Source organism: Ascaphus truei, chromosome 4, assembly GCF_040206685.1.
Source record: "Ascaphus truei isolate aAscTru1 chromosome 4, aAscTru1.hap1, whole genome shotgun sequence".
Classification (NCBI taxonomy): Eukaryota; Metazoa; Chordata; class Amphibia; order Anura; family Ascaphidae; genus Ascaphus; species Ascaphus truei.
In genome coordinates, this window is record NC_134486.1 from 34454316 (window position 1) to 34471408 (window position 17093).

At 40.3% G+C, this 17093-nt stretch overlaps 1 protein-coding gene across 1 annotated transcript in view; it reads left to right on the forward strand.

The window, feature by feature from the left end:
* The window catches only part of DUSP10 (dual specificity phosphatase 10), a 52662-nt gene extending 36108 nt beyond the window's left edge, over positions 1-16554 (forward strand). Inside the window, exons 3-4 of the mRNA XM_075595565.1 lie at positions 10159-10527; positions 15486-16554. Of these exons, the coding sequence (XP_075451680.1) occupies positions 10159-10527; positions 15486-15751 (635 nt within the window). The 3' untranslated portion in view covers positions 15752-16554. The remainder of the gene's footprint in view (positions 1-10158; positions 10528-15485) is intronic.
* The last annotated feature ends 539 nt before the right edge of the window (positions 16555-17093 follow it).

Here is a 17093-nt window from a genome sequence, read left to right on the forward strand (position 1 = left end):
TACACAAATATGTGCAGTACACATAGTTTAATATCAAGAAATTGGTAGTTTTGCGACCAGTGTTTTTGTACATCCAGTACAATTGTTGCAATGTTGCTTCTCTCATCTAAAGCAGGGGAGTGCAAACATTTTTCCCTGCGCCCCCCTGCCGGCAGTTACCCTCTCTCCGCGCCCCCCTCCCCCCCTCTTATCCTTGTGGCGGCGTCATGTCACATTGCCATGGCGACGTGTGTAATAAGCCGCCGGAGCCAAGGTAAGTGAGGTTTACAGAGGCCTTTGCCGCTTCCCCGGCACTTAATTGAAGTGCCTTTGGGAAGCGTGCGTGGCCTCTGTGAACCCCACGCCCCTCAGTTTGCGCACCGCTGACCTAAAGCCTACTAGCTACAGTGTCATGTATAGATGTCCAAATATGTGAATCCCAGATCAAATACAGATTTTGGTTAAACAGTCCCATCTATAAACCTTTTAAAACACTAGTTGTTTTATTCTTAATATATACATTATATAATTTCAAATAACTGAAAAGAGCCTCTGTTTTTATGGTGACATCTAGTATACATATATAAATTAGCCATACTTTTCTTAAAATATACTGCTGCTTATTGTATTTCGACTTGCAGTGTTTACTTACATGGTACCAATAGAACCACTGTACTTTGAATGTTAATGGACGTTTGCTGGAACAGAATAATCTATAGAAGCTTTGATAGTTTGGTTTGTTTGTCTTTTTACAAAGAGTGATACATTGAGATATACATTTTGTTTTCAGATACACCTTGAATAGGTAAGCAGGACGTATTCCACTTTTAATATAATTATTTTTTTTGCAGTTGGCTATTTATATGTATTTAACAGCAATGGTGCCTATCAGTGGGGCACTCTCGCACGGAAACTCCAATTGACTTCAATAGGAAGTTTCCGTGCGCTAGTACAACTATTGGCAAAATTGCTGTCTTAATGTTCATAGTCTCCTTGCTGTGTACAAAGTGGAAGAAATAGCGGTGCATCTGCTGCTGCTGAAGATCACTTTTGACCAAAAAACTGCAAAGAACTAGGTGCAAAAAAGTTTATTAAAGGCACATTAAAAACAGCAAAATACGGCCAATACGGGCCGTCACGTCACAGTTGGGAGGGTACCTTACCTCTCACTGATGCAGTCAATACAGCCGGCGGTTCCCCTGGGTTGGTGCATAATACGTCACCAAGGGGGTGTGACGCCTCCTATTGGAGGAAATAGCGGAGCGTTATTAAGTGAAGGGAGGGATTCATGGGTATTTAAACATACGATCGGTTGTACATACACTGGCGACACACTTTATTCGAGCTCGGCTAGTCCCACGAATTCGGGTATACCCGGGTGTATTGAGGTTTGTGACTGTTTTCTGCCCGAGTGCATTGAGTTATTTTCCAGGCAGGGATTGAAGCATTTTATTCCAGCTGGCTGCAATACTGCACAGTATATATATATATATGTATATATATATATATATACTGCTTTACAATTCATGAATTTATGCCATCTGGTAGACACGCGAAGCATTGCAGCCTATTAAATCCTAATCATTATCATTTAACAAATCAGCCGCCCATCAGCCAGGCATGAACCCAGGCTGGGAAGGCAAATGCAACGGGGCTTGTCAGAGGTGAGGAGCGGCGCATTCCAGGTATCTGCCAGGTACATACCGGGTATTTGCTCGAATAAAGTGTGTCGGTGCAGTACTTACTCTTTGATAAAGCGTGGGGTTCCACGTGAATCAGAGGTATTTTTTGCTGTTTTTAATGTGCCTTTAATAAACTTTTTTGCACCTAGTTCTTTGCAGTTTTTTGGTCAAAAGTGATCTTCAGCAGCAGCAGATGCACCGCCATTTCTTCCACTTTGTTTGCAGATACTTCAAGGCAGGAGCACGCCGACAGGACCAGGAAATCCCACAAGGTCAGCAGTGAGTAACTTTAAACTCGTTACTTCATTCATGTGATCAGTCCACCCCTTATCACCATATAAGATATACCTACAGCAGGCTAGTGGTGTGTTTATGGGAATTTCTTGCATTTATGGACGTATGGAATCCTGTGTCTTATAAACTGTCTATGGCTATGAAGAGGTTAATGATTTAAAGACAAAGTCTTCTCCCAGTGAGCATCACAGAAGGGGGGTACCCCTTTTTTCCTTGTATCCTTGCTGTGTACAACATGACTCTTCAACTGGCGGCCTACCGAATGTGGTCCGCAAATGGCCTTGTGCACTCTGCTTCTAATCATTTAGTTCAAATTGCTTAGGCCCACCTTTGATTTATGATTATTTTCAAAATTTTGCAAGTCTTTAAATGTATCTTAAAACACATTAGAATAAGCTTGCGGCCCATCTACTGTTTGCTGATCTGGCCTTTTTTTGAAGACTACTGTAGTTGAAGAACCCTGGTGGAGAACTTTTTGTGAGCGCGGTGTCAAGCCAAATGTTCGACAACGGAAAGACATTTTCTTGTAGGTTTTTGTTCTTCCAGTTTTTTCCAAATATTCTAAGCAATACACGAATGTATTTCAACAATTCAGATAAAGGCAAACTCACTCCTCTATATGGCTTCATAAAATTCTAATAAACTAGATTAACATTGGGGCAGAAGAACCGTCATTGTCTTTTTTTTTTTTTTTTAATTTTCATCAGTTGGGCAAATAAAGAATTCTAAGCCACCTGTTAGCATTACATCATTCGTTCCCAAGAACACAGTTGCACGAAAAGCATTAAACAAAGTAGTTCTTCTTGTATTGTTTGCACTCAAAGAGCTGATGTCATGCCAACTGATGTCATTGTATGCTTTTGTATTGCTGCCTTAGTAACCAAGCAGGTGGGAAGCCTATAGCTGATGTCATCGCAGAGAATAAAAAAAAAAGAGGTGTAAAAAATCAAGAAGTTTGTTTTAAATAACAGTTGGTTTTCTAAATAGCAGCTAGCACCAATTGCTCTTGAGTGCTTCTAGATAGTAAAGTACACACAGCACTTTTTGTGCTTTGTGGCAACTGTATCAGCATGTATTGGATAATGTTTACATTTTAATTATGGATGATCTCTATGTGGTTATTCATTTGCGTGTGTGTGTGTGTGTGTGTGTGTGTGTGTGTGTGTGTGTGTGTGTGTGTGTGTGTGTGTGTGTGTCTGTCTAGTAAATAGAATATCTTTATCTTTCCGTTTAGCCATTCTAGAGAAAGTTAGTCTTGTATTCATTAAAAAAAAAAAAAAACTTATTTTGGAAATTGGTCAACTGGAACTGCTCCCTTTCTGTGCCCATACACAGCATGTACACAAGGTCTCCTAATTTATGGTACCAATTCATCTGTCACAGTCTAAAAAAGTCTGTATATTACATGAGAAGCTTAAACTTTAAAGGCTCTTTGTCAAACTCTCCTAGATGTGAAAAAGTGAGTAAACGGGAACGGGCAGTGCCTTTTTTTATGGAAGAAAAGACTATTGTGGTCAGTTTGATTTTTTTTTTTTTATTCTTTACTATATCTTTTTTTTTTTTTTTACCATTATTGCTTCTCATTTGGTGCATGGTATATGTTTTTTGTGTGCTCTTTATGCCCCATTTCATAGCAATAAGCCCTCGTCCTGCTTTGAAGGGGTTACGGTTTGCTTGATGTGCTATGTCTTTGTTCATAGCAGGTACAGTACTTGGTGATTTAAGAATAATTTTATTTCAGCTCAAAAAGTGAGATGCAATCAGCACTAAATAATTGTAATTATTTACAGCTGCTAGCTCTTCCTCATTTTTTTAACCAACGCCCTCAGTTTAGACTTTTGAGCAGAGTTCACCCTCTCATGTCTGGGCGTTTCCCTATTTGACAATAAACTGGAAATCCCAAATCTCTTAAATGAGTCACTTCTAGAGATGTGTGAAACTGTCCCAACTGTGTTCACACCATATTTATTTATTTTAAACGTTATTTTACAAGGGGAGGAGTGACCTTCCAAAACACTCCTCCATACAACATGTGGAGAGATGGCAGAGATGCCTGGGAAATAAACAAACTTACATATGCAAATGTGCTTCTCTCCCAGGTATCGCCGGTTGGCACTCTTCTTCATACATATTACTGTACATGGGCTTCCGCCCTCTATCTTTCCATTTCACTTTAGATACCTTGGTTTTTTTTTGGTTTTTTTTAACACTTTCTGGGATTTATGTTTTCATTTATACATAATAGTATAATAGTATAATAGTAGTAGTTTTTCTTGTATAGCGCTGATGGTGTACGCTGTGCTGCACTTAAAATTTTGCAGGCATGGTGAGCCCCTGCCCCTGCCCCATAGAGCTTACAATCTAATTATTCTTTTTTGGCATCTGAGGCAAGAGAAAGTTAAGGTGACTTGGCCAAGGTCACAAGGTACTGATACTAGCTTTTGAACCAGTGCCTTTTACTCACTGAGCCACTTCAGAGGGGAAGAGATGTCTGTATTTGGCTTATTGAATGGCCATGAATCCTTCTATCCGTGCCATGTGGATGTAGAAGATGGTGCTTACATACAGTAAAGAAGGATTACCATAACAACCATATAGAATTGATAAGCCTAAGATACCTAGTGACTGGAATGGTGTCAGACACAACAGGACTAGACCCACAACCACTGCTTTTCTAAGCAGCAGTTCTAGCAGTGAGAGCTAAAACATCGCAATCTCCTGCATCTTCCGCAGATCGCAGTGAAGCGCTGTGCATGAGCCGCCACCCCGCCGGGCGCGCGTGCTACAGTGCAAACTGGGACTGCGGCCTTAAAGCTGTATATATATATATATATATATGTGTGTGTGTATATGTATATATGTATATGTATTTATTTTTCCCATTCAATATGTGCATCGATACAATCTGCACACTGACAAGTGATTACCTAAGCTGCAGCTCGATCCGTTCTCCTGTAATCGATCGCTTGCTCCGGGTTATTTAATTCAGTTCTTGCACAGCATTCTGGGCAATGTACTCCTGGAATATGATTGACTGACTGGGCAGTTACTAGATACAACTGATGCACTGCTAGAGAGAGGGCGGGGCTCAAGAGCCAGAGCCTATCAGAAGGGGAAGGGAACTGTCAGTTTGGAAATGCTTCCTAGATTATTAACATTTGAATGATCACGTGATGAAGTCACACGAACATTCACAGAAGTACATTTGGGGTGCACATCACAATAAACATTTTTAATTTTAACATTGCTATAGTGAAAACCAAGGTGAAAAAGTGATAAATAAAAGGTGAATAAAATATTAAAACACGTTGAGCTGATGGTCTTGACCCAAACAAGAGTATTCAAGTATTGCACAGTCACTGACTGCCTGAACTATGACGTACCTCCTGCCTGATTGTAATAATAACAGGTTCAAACAGTTGGCAATTCTTATCATGTATATGGACAGCTAGAGGAATGGCAACAACAACATAATGTGTTAACACTATATATGACTGCAACCTCTAGCTGTCCATATAAATGGTAAGAATTGCTAACTGTTTGAACCTGTTATTATTACAATCAGGCAGGAGGTACGTCATAGTTCAGGCAGTCAGTGACTTTGTGCAATACTTGAATACTCTTGTTTGGGTCAAGACCATCAGCTCAACGTGTTTTAATATTTTATTCACCTTTTATTTATCACTTTTTCATCTTGGTTTTCACTATAGCAATGTTAAAATTAAAAATGTTTATTGTGATGTGCACCCCAAATGTACTTCTGTGAATGTTCGTGTGACTTCATCACGTGATCATTCAAATGTTAATAGTATTGACTTCAGTACATAGGTAGCACTCACTTAGTGTTATTTAACACTTGTCAATTGTACTAAATTGTGGATTTGATAGTGAGCAGTGTGCAATACTTTGTGTTGTAGATGCTTCCTAGATTAGAAACATTAAAAATGTCTTAAACATTTTTTTTATTTTTAAATGCTACAAGTATTTTCGCATAGTACAGAACTGATTTATTTTAAAAAAAACACATGTAGGATATTGCTTGAACTGCTGCTTTAATGCGCCAATCTGCAGAGCAGGCAGGTAGTGTAGCTGTCACTCGCCTCCAGAGCCTTCAAATAAACGCCCGCAAATGCCTAGTCATAATCTCTGCACTCACTCCAGCTCTGTGCTTAGTCAGCCAAAGGACCACTACATTTTTCACTTGGGTTTCATTGACAGAGGTAAGTAGTAGGGTCTTCTAGAATACGAGTGTGAAGATAAAATCAACAACCCAAATCAATATTTGATAGTATTCAAATATCTTGCACAAATATACAGTATTTGCCATGCAGTACTTGGATTAACTCGCACTACTTCCCTTCATTCACTCTCTAACACAGTCTGTTTTTCTTATGCGTCTTCCTCATTGTATTGTATGTCTTTATTTATATAGCGCCAAAAGTGTACTCAGTGCTTCACAAAGAATACAGTTGTAACGGTGATTCCCCCACCCAATCTCACATAGGGTCTCCTAAGGGAACTGGATCTCTGGTTACATGTTCTGGTTGGTGCATACCTGCTGGTAACAGGGGGCCCCGAGTCTCCCGCAATGTCATGGGGATAACAGGACAGGCTTCCATCTTGTGCAGCCCCCAGTTGTGTGGGATAGAGTACCTGCAAAAGAATTGTCTCTCTCTCCCAATATACTCCACTCTCAGGCAGGAGATAAAAGCAAATGGTTCTTTATTGTCCTTTCCTTTTTAGCAGCAATGTCTTTGGTACAGCACACAGCACATCTTAAAGATGTTCACCTCCAGGATGTTCCTAAACACCACTCCTAGTCAGTACACTATGAGCTGTCTCTTGCTCTTCTCTTACTCCTTTGTGGAGCAAGAGGAATATGTCTCCCCTCTCCCCTAAGGGAGGGCCTTCAGCTTACCAGAACCCTGGCAGCCTACTGAGATTCGACCTCCTCTCTCAAAGCTAGAGAGGAACACACTAAAACAGGAAATGGTAATTTTTTTAGTACAGATCCAGTAGTCCCACCCCTGTGCCCTTGACTGACACAAGGCATGAGCACTGCCTTTTCTGACCAACTGAATTACAGTGGTTGGGGCAAACCCATTTTAACTCCTGGCAAAGCTGCCCTTACCAGGGATTATTGCACAGGAGGAGGACAGAATAATAGCCCAAACCTACCAGGGCTATACTGTACAGGGAATTCTAATAATACAATTATAATAATACAATAAGTGCAGCAAAATCAGACAATAGGAAAGGAAATTCCTGCCCCGAAGAGCTTACAATCTAAGAGGTTTGATGGGGAACTTACAGAGACAGCAGGTAAGGGAGTAAGTGCTGTAGATGGCAGTGTCTGGTCACAATGGGTGGTAGGAGTGACAGTGTGGGACAGTAACCATAAGTGCAGGCTATTGTGATGCTTTATTTGTGGTGCAAGTTTTAAGGTAATCTTAAAGTATTAAAATGAGAGGGTTAACACAATTTACAGGGGAAGAGATGGCAGGGAGGCATGGGTGAAATCAGGTGTGTATGTCTGGGTTTAAGCTTAGGGGAGATCCCCAGCAGTAGGAAGGAGTAGATAGAGGGTTTGAATAGAGGGTTTGTGTGGGTGTTTTTTATTGAGGGGTAAAGAAGTTGATGGAAGACAGGTGTATAAATAATTGTGAAATGGGGAAGTTGGAGAGAACAGACATTCACCAAGAAGTGAGGAAACAGTAAACAGAAAAAGCAATAGGGAGGGCATAGTGAGATGCAGGAGGTGAGACTTCCCAGGTACTGGTGGATAGAAGGAGTACAAAGAACCACAGCTTTTCGAAAGTTAAGTTCTCATAGTTGCAAAGTTGTTCAGAGTCTGCTTTCATACACTGGTCACATTTCTTGGTAGCTGAGGTGCTGCTACCACTTTAGCCTCCTATAATGTATTGGTCCAGTCCGAAGTGGAGAGAAGTCCTTCTCAGTCTTATTTGATTCCTGTCTATACAACACATAATCTGGAGGAACAAGTTTCCTCTCCCACATTTAACACTATTATGACGAGGGCCAGTTTTGCTGCTACAAAAGCGTGCAGATATGTCAAAGCTGGAAAATTGCAAAACCGGGACATTTTTTGACAGCCTTTGGCAATTCTGGGAGATTTGTCAAACAATCAAGTAATCCTTCAATCTAAAATGTGCCTTTTATATGCCTTGCAAAGCAAAAAATGTTGTTCATGGAGAATTAATTCTCTGATGTGCTTCATGATTTGACAGTAGGAAACGCGAGGAGTGAAATGTATCAGCAAATGTTGTCGAGGCAGAAATTGGCTTTAATTCCCAGAAAACTAAAAGTCATGAAAGGATTTAATTACTTGAAAATAATTGTTTGCAAAATAAAGAGGAAAAAAAAGAAAGAAAAGAGCTTTGATGTGGACATACTAACACCTTTACACTACTGATCTTTTTGGGGGGGGGGGGCTGGGGGGATGGCCAATACAAGATGAATCTGCATTCAAATTAGCCTTCTCTTTGCTTGTGCCTATGTACAAAAGGTACATGTTAGGTGGGAGTTTTGCAATTGTAAGTTTGTCTTTCCAGAAATGAGGACTAGCTATCAGACCCAGAGGCTGCACACTGGGTACTTGCTCAAGGAAGTCTAAATGCCAAGCATAGTTTTACATATAGAGCTTTGAAAGACATACTGAGAGCGGAGGGTGAACATATTTAGATGCAAGAATAGATTTGAGCTGGGAGGCCTTAAATAAGATTTTCTTTTTTTAGGATTTGCGATTGAATATGAATGCCACAAATCCAGGACACGCAATGGTCCGTGTTTCCAGCCAGATTTACTGCCCCAGTGGTTTACCTACAGTACTAAAGTAATCTTCTCTTGCAAACACAGATCATATTTTAGATTTCTCTGTATTTAAAGATACAGTCCTTTGAAGCAAATAAAATAAATTATTGAAATGAAATCACAAAATATCTTCTATAATATAATTATTTAAGGTAGAGGCTATTAAGGCACTTGTTCCGCCTTACTTACCTGGCAGCTATATAAAATAGATTCTTTAGCTTTACTTTAAGCTGATTTTATGTCAGTTTAGCCCTATTTTTCCAGCCTGACCCTTACAGTAATCCTAACCAGCACGCACTGAGCCCTAATAATCTGCTAGAAAATCATTGTCTGCTAAATAAGGGAGATAGAGAAAGTTATAGAGCTGACGGCCAGGTAAATAGATACTGCAGAGGTAAGTGTGATTAAATAATAGAAGCATCACCATCCACCAATTTAATATGTAGATCACAAGAGTTGGATATATAAACCTGTGTGTATTCGTCTCTTAAATCAGCAGCCAAAACCGTCCCTCGGGAAAATGTCTGTAATGAAACACACATGATGCTGATTTTATAGAAATGTTGTGTCCCAAAACTATGGTCAGTGCAATAATTGATTGTCCTAATGATTACTGTACCAGTGATTGTGGTGCATGAAGGTCTGTGCAAGAAATATTCAGTACCGTTATGGCTTCATAAACTATGCTTTTCGTTTGTATCTGGAAGTTAGCCTAATAGAAAAATCAATATTTAACACTATTCAATTGCGTAAATGCTAATTGTGTTATGCTTACCCTTATGGATTATAATGGACCGATACAGGGAAGCCCTTCTCCATAGAGGTGTTTTTTTTTAAATCTAGTAGATTGGAGGGTTTATAGGCATTTAAAATGAACATTAGGGGGTCAGTATTTGTCACTCTTCTTATTACTGCATTACAGTATTTCCTCGCTTTCAACCGGAACATTTTGCGTTTTTTTTTAGATGCCTCAATGTGCATATATTCAGCACTGCTTTTATTGCACAATGTTACACTTCAGTTCATTGTCTGGTGCTCATTCCCGAAGTGTTTTAAATTGCATTCAAGTACATAAACTAAGGGCGTACAATGAAAATGTGGATAATATTTTATGTTCAGGATTCCTGTTGGAAGTTTCATTTGCTGAATTTTTCTTTTTTTCATTTCACTATATGCCTCATAATTTGAACCTGAAGCTTTTGCATACCAACTAATGTATTTTAATAAAAAAAAAAATATATACCAAACAGAGACATGTTTAGTGAACTGTAAACCATCAAGAAACCTTTCTGAGTAAAGTTAAGATTGCTAACCACGTAAGTCTTTTTTTTTTTCCACTAGAAAGTAATTGTATTGTAATATTGCTTTTCAGGTGGGCTCAGCAGTTTTAAACAGAACCACGAAAACCTCTGCGACAATTCCCTCCAACTTCAAGACTACTCTGAAGGTGGGGGAGCTTCAGCGGTGCCAGTCACACTACCTCAGTCCATCCCCACCACTCCAGACATCGAGAATGCAGAGCTGACCCCCATCTTACCCTTCCTTTTCCTTGGAAATGAACAAGACGCCCAGGACTTGGAAAAGATGCAAAGGATGAGCATAGGCTATGTTGTCAATGTTACCACCCACCTCCCTCTATACCACTATGAGAAAGGAATCTTTAATTACAAACGTCTTCCAGCAACAGACAGCAACAAGCAGAATCTCAGGCAGTACTTTGAAGAGGCGTTTGAGTTTATTGGTAAGTAGCTTATTTTGCACGTAGTTGTATGCAGTGATATCATTGCTGCGGGTGACTAAGGATGCATTATGCACTTTAGAATACAATGTACATTTTGGATGAGTTATGTAAAGCTATGCAAAAGAGCAGAAGACATTCACTGTAATACCTGGTTAGAGAGAGAGCTATTTTCAGTGCAGGTTTAATTATTGCAATTTTATATTTAATACTGTACATTACAGTTCCATTAACATTTGCGGTCTATTTTATTAGACCTGTCACCAGTGCAATCTAGTTCCGTTAACCATTGGTTGATGAAGCTTTAGGCCGTGCTTGTAGTGACAGCTCGCGTCGCCCGAAAACAAATGCATTGTCGTCGCCAGGTGCGCTTATAGTATGCACGACAGCGACGTGGCGACATGATTTTTGGTAGCCGTAATTATTTGATTTTTCCGGGGCTGTCGCCTCGTGACAGCCCCATAACTAATCAGGAGCCTGGTCGCCCGCAACGCCGCCGCAAAGCGAAATACAACTTTCGCTTGCGGCGACGGTGACTTCACGCGTCTCTGTCACGGGCACTATAGGTGCGGCCTTAGCTCTGCCCCTGTTGGAAGATCAAATATGTTTACAAACCATATGTATATTTCAGTGTATAGATTCTAAGACTCATTCTGTTGAACACAAGAAACAGTGACTGCCTATTTCTTAAAATCTATGAAAGTATGATGCTACAGGTACCCTCAGTTTAAAGTGTTTTTTCCTTTATTTGGTGCATCACTATAAGCCAGCAGAAGCACTTTGTGTTATTACAAAATCTCTAAGTATTAAGAAATTATATACCGTAAGCTATAAATCCTTAATCTACAGCAGGGCTCTTCAATTAATTCTCCAAAGGGACCAGATCAGAAAACATTAAGCAGTAGAGGGCCAACAAGCCTATTGTAGTATGTCTTTATTTATATAGCGCCATTAATGTACATAGCGCTTTACAGCAGTAATATACGTGACAATCATATAAATAACAAATAATATTAACACATAAAGGGGAGAAGTGCTTCAGACATAAAAGTAGCATTTAGGAATTAGAGTCCCTGCTCCGAAGAGCTTACAATCTAATTTGCTGGTAGGAAGAACATACGTTCTGGTAAGTGTGTCTGCAAGGGGCCAAGGTTAATGTATGAGGTGTTAATTATCAGCCATGGAGCTACTCATATGCTTCCTTAAGCATGTGGGTTTTGAGGTGGGTCTTAAATGTGGATAGAGAGGGTGCTAGTTGGATATTGAGGGGAAGGGCATTCCAGAGGTGTGGGGCAGTCGGTGAGAAAGGCTTTAGGTGGGAGAGGGCTTTAGACACAGAAGGGATAGAGAGAAGAAATCCTTGAGCAGAACGCAAGAGTCGGGATGGTGTATAGTGAGAAATTAGGGCTGAGATGTAAGGGCAGGTCTATACTGATGCAGACCGTGTAGAGGCGTGATCACATTGCCTAAAGGCAGTGATCGTGCTCGTAGACCGCGCGGACGGCAGCAGGAGGGGGCGAGCGTTGCGTGAGAAGTCAGTTGAAACTGATTTCTCTGCGCGACAGCCGAGTCACGTGTGCGGTTCGTCCAATGAGGGCGAACCAGCTCTGACGCCCCTAGGCACGCCCGCCATGGCGCGTCTACCATGGGCAGAAAACGCACCCGCTTCACGCAGGTGACGTCACAGCCTCCGCACGGGCGAGGGCTGTATGGCCTTGGCCTAAAGCTTTAAAAGTGAGGAGGAGAATTGAGTGTGTGATGTGGGATTTGATAGGAAGCCAGGAGAGGGATTTCAGCAGGGGAGACATTGAGACAAATTTCAGAAATAGTAGAGGGATTCTGGCAGTAATATAATTTACGGCACCTTTACAAATGTGAAAATTCTAATATTTTAACATTTTTGCAAACATTTATAATATCTGTAGGCCTACCATGTATATTTACATTACGTTTAACTTGCAAGTGAGTTTGCAACTAGAATGAAATTAGTAGGGGCAGTGAGTTCAAGAGTCACATCAAGGACCTTCGTTAAGAGGATGGCGCATGTACCATATTATGCACAAATCCATAAATTAACAGTGCAATATTTATATATTAAAAATAATCGCTAGCAATTTTGGAACAAAGCAGAACTGTCTCAACCCAACCACAGTCTACACTCATCCATAGCTTACACGAAGAAGGGGAGAGAGATCGTTCAGATTTACGTTTACTTCAATTATATTTAACACAAAAACATAGTATACTGTACATGTGAGTTTACTGCAGTGATTCGCCAGCAGGGTACTGTGATACTCTAGTATGTCCCAGCTTGAAGCCAGTCGTGTCACAAATGTATAAAGGAAGATATTTACAAGGATACAAAAAATGCTACACCCAACTTAGAAACATTTTGCTTTTTTTTTAAACTAACCCATCTTTAAAACTATTATTTAGCATTACTCTAGCATCTCAAACCATGACCTAAAAGGACTAGGGGCATCATTTTTATTTCAGGAATTAAATAGGGTTGTAGCTATGCAACAAGGTTTTTAAAGCTTAGGACCCAGTGCTATATGCCACTTATTGTGTGACCTGTCCCAACCCATTCCATACCCTTGTGTTTCTTTGGTGGGTATGTGTATTTGTATGACAAGGAATTGGGGACGTATCAAAGAGGATAACATGGCGTGACACCATAAGATGAACCAATTACCTTAAACTGACATGTAAAATCATTAAGTTTAAAAAAAACAAAATCATTTAATGGGTTTATTTAAATTATACGTGGTAAATTAAAGTTTTAAATGATTGCCCATGACTTCACGAGTGACTGTTTCTGTTATTTTAGATGAAGGGCAGCAAGGACATTGCAAATTATAAAAGTGGCATTGGTTGAGAAGTGTAATTCTGCCAGCTAGTTAATCTGCTAATCTAGTTAATCTGCCAACATGTTATTCATAGATGTATATAATACAGCACCTCAGAGAGAAGGAAGTATATATAAATGAAGATGTAGATGCTGAGAGACGTTCAAAGTTCTGCTACTGCACCAAAACTCCCATTCAAGTGAATTGGTGACTTTTCATGCGCTAGTGCCCTATCACCATCGCACTTTAATGAGTTCCCCACCCCCCCCAAAAAAAAAAATCTAATGTGTGCGATTTGGAATGGAAATGATTAAAATGCACAAGCCCTGTCCCATTTACTTAGGTCTAGTAACTTTGTAAAATGTTCAATCTTGCAGTGTTGCTATTTGCAATTTATAATACCGTATTTCCTCGATTTGTAAGACGCCATCGATTTGGCCCTTACGATCGAAGAAAATTACTTTTTCACTTGCCATGTTTCTGGAGAGGTCCCATGTCAGCGGAGGATGAAGCGGGCGGCGGCGGCAGGGGAGGTCCCACGTCTGCAGGTGAATGAAGATAAGAAGACAGCGGACGGGCATGTGGTGGCGGCGGCGGCAGGAGATCATAATAGCAGGAGAGCCGAGCAGGAGCAGAGCGGCATAGGGGAACGGCTGGGGAGGAGCACACTAACACCGGAAGTTGACCGGTGTCTGACTTCCGGTTACAGTTTGTACCTCTCAAGCCGTTCCCCTATGCTGCTCTGCTCCTGCTCGGCTCTCCTGCTATTATGATCTCCTGCCGCCGTGCGCCCGCCCGCTGTCTTATCTTCATTCACCTGCAGACTTGGGACCACTCCCGCCACCCGCTTTGTCCTCCGCTGACATGGGACCTCTCCTGAAACATGGTAAGTGAAAAGAGGCGGTTAGTGCTTATAGACACTTGTTTTTATTATTATTTTTTTTTTAATACATCGATTCTAGGACGCACTCCGATTTCAGACGTGAAAATCGGAAAAAAGGTGCGTCTTAGAATCAAGGAAATGGGGTATATGCTCTCCTTTTGTCTTCTGGGCATGCAGCTGAATAGTCTGTTTTTATAGCACCTATATTTAAGGAACCAGAGAATAAATCTCAAATTGGTCATAAAGGTGTAACATCTAGCTAGGGTTCCACTTCAAGTGACTTTATACAAATGTTACGTTAAATATAGTGGTAATAAGGCTTTCGTTTTACCCTTTGAGTCCGGAGGGGTTGTGGTGCCTGAGTGCCACGGCCGCTCTGGCTACATGCGGGTGCTTGACCGCTTTCAATAGCGGTCACATGATCGCGGCTGCCGTTTTTAAGGAAACAGCAGGGGAGGGATCCTCCTTTTCCATTTCCTCACTGGTTAGACCGTGTCCTGTGCTGCTCCATGGTAACACAGGACGCAATCCAATGCGGGGAAAAAAAACAAGGCTTTTGAGCATGACGTAGTCGCTACGACATGGGGCCCCCCGAAGTGAAAATCCCTGTGATGTAGTGACTACTGCCTGGGGCATTCAAAGGGTTAACCAGCTGGAGTAATAAGGTTTGTTATGGGAAAAGTCAGCAGCTCGGATAAAACCCAGCTCTATGTGCCATACTATAAAGTTTTATGACTTTTGTTAAAATAAGTATATAAAACTATAGTATATCCTTCTTTTTTTTCTTTTTTTCTTGTTACTGCATTGTTTCTGAAGTATGGAATAAGCAACAGTATTAAATATGAAGCACCTATTTTCCCACCATTAAGACTGCTACAAGCCCAAAGATAAAAGGAGTAGCTAGTTTTGATCAGAGGGCGTATGGGTACAGAAATGAACCTAAATGGCCTATTATTTTAACAAAGAAACATCATTCTGCAAATGTAGAGTTCTATGTATCAAGGTAAAAGTGGTGTCGTTTTTGGGACAGACATTGCATCAGATATATCAAAGAAAGAAAACCTAATTGCTTTCCAGTTGTATTAGATCTATTTGGCGCCATTTTCTTTGTCCCAGAATAGCACTACTTTTGCCTTCATAACAAGGACCGTTTGTTTAGTGAAACAATACTGTGTGACCTGTTTTTCATGCTTGTTTTTTAACTGGACTGTGATTTTTGTATTTTTCAGAGGAAGCTCACCAGTGCGGGAAAGGCCTTCTCATTCATTGCCAGGCTGGTGTCTCGCGTTCAGCTACCATCGTCATTGCCTACCTGATGAAGCACACTCGTATGACCATGACGGATGCCTATAAGTTTGTCAAAGGAAAACGACCAATCATTTCTCCCAATCTGAACTTCATGGGGCAGCTGTTGGAGTTTGAGGAAGACCTAAACAATGGAATAACACCACGAATTCTCACGCCAAAGCTAATCGGGGTAGAGACTGTGGTGTAGCAGGAATTATTCAAATGAAGTACTACGGAATCCCTTGAATTTATATTACTGATGGGACAAAACATGGATAAAAATAATGCTTTTTTTTAGTAGAAACAAAACATTTTCAAAAAAGAGTTAAGGACGGGGTGGACTTTAGTTCATTGGATGCCTCTCTGATTTTCCTCTGGGAGGGAGAATTTCAAGGCTAACGTTGAGGAAGAAACTCATGATAGAGCTAAAATAGAGCTTATGATAAGTAGTCTGTGCAGGTTCATAGACTGGGGAAATCTATGCTACTGGGCATCCACATACGAGTATGGGCCTCCATTCTGAAGACATTTGCTCAAGAAAACATGAGCGCAATGACGAGTAAACAATTCAGTTCTGCCATTAACACAATACTTTAAGCTAATGGAAAATAATCGAAACTGTTATTTCTGGGTGTGTTCTGTTCTATTTTTGTATTTGGGTTGATAAGATTTAATCAACAAGGAACTTGACCATTACTTGCCTTCAGTGGCTTATCGTGCAATAATTTGTTTTGAGTGTGAGATTTGTTAGAGATGATTGAAAGTTCTAAGTGGAGATACATGCCAGCACTAAGGTAGAAGGTATAAACAAAAGCAATTTAAACTTTTTTTGTTTTCATTTTATTCTGGTTATGGTGCCATAAACCTTGTTAAATATGTATATCAGAATGTAAAAATAAGAGGTTTTATTTTAACTATTTTTTTTGCACAAAAATATAGGTGTGTTCCTGTTGTCTGTGTGAAATGTCATTTTGACTATAAAACTGACAAAGTTATTTTGAAAATGTGTGTCCAAGTACTTCAGTTTTTTTTTAGATCCTTTCTTGCATATGACCTCTCAATGTACCACTGTAGCAGATGTTAGTCCCTCTGTTAACGTGCGTTAACGCACAAAATATTGCGATAAATAACACTTGTGTTATTGCCTTAAACATTGTATTCAAATGGCAATAATGTTAAGTAATGCGTTAATGGGTGCAATACCGTCTGCTAAGATGGTGCATCCACAATGACCGATACCTCATGAGCTTAAGGCTGCGGACCCAAAATGTCGTGTCCCTGCAGCGCACGCCATAATGCGTGCTGCTGCGGGGACCTAGCCTTAGGCAAGTATTAAAACATTGAGCAGAACAAGAGGCGTCAATCTAGCCCAGTCAGGCATTATAAAAATAAATACCTTCAAAATCTAAGTTGGACACCATACAAAAACAGCCCACAAGGTACAGTATTCAGTTTTGTTTATTTAATGATTCTACATAAAATGTTTTTTTTTTTTTCTGAATTCCTAACTGCAGGACTCAATTTGTGTATATGTGTGTATATATTGTGAT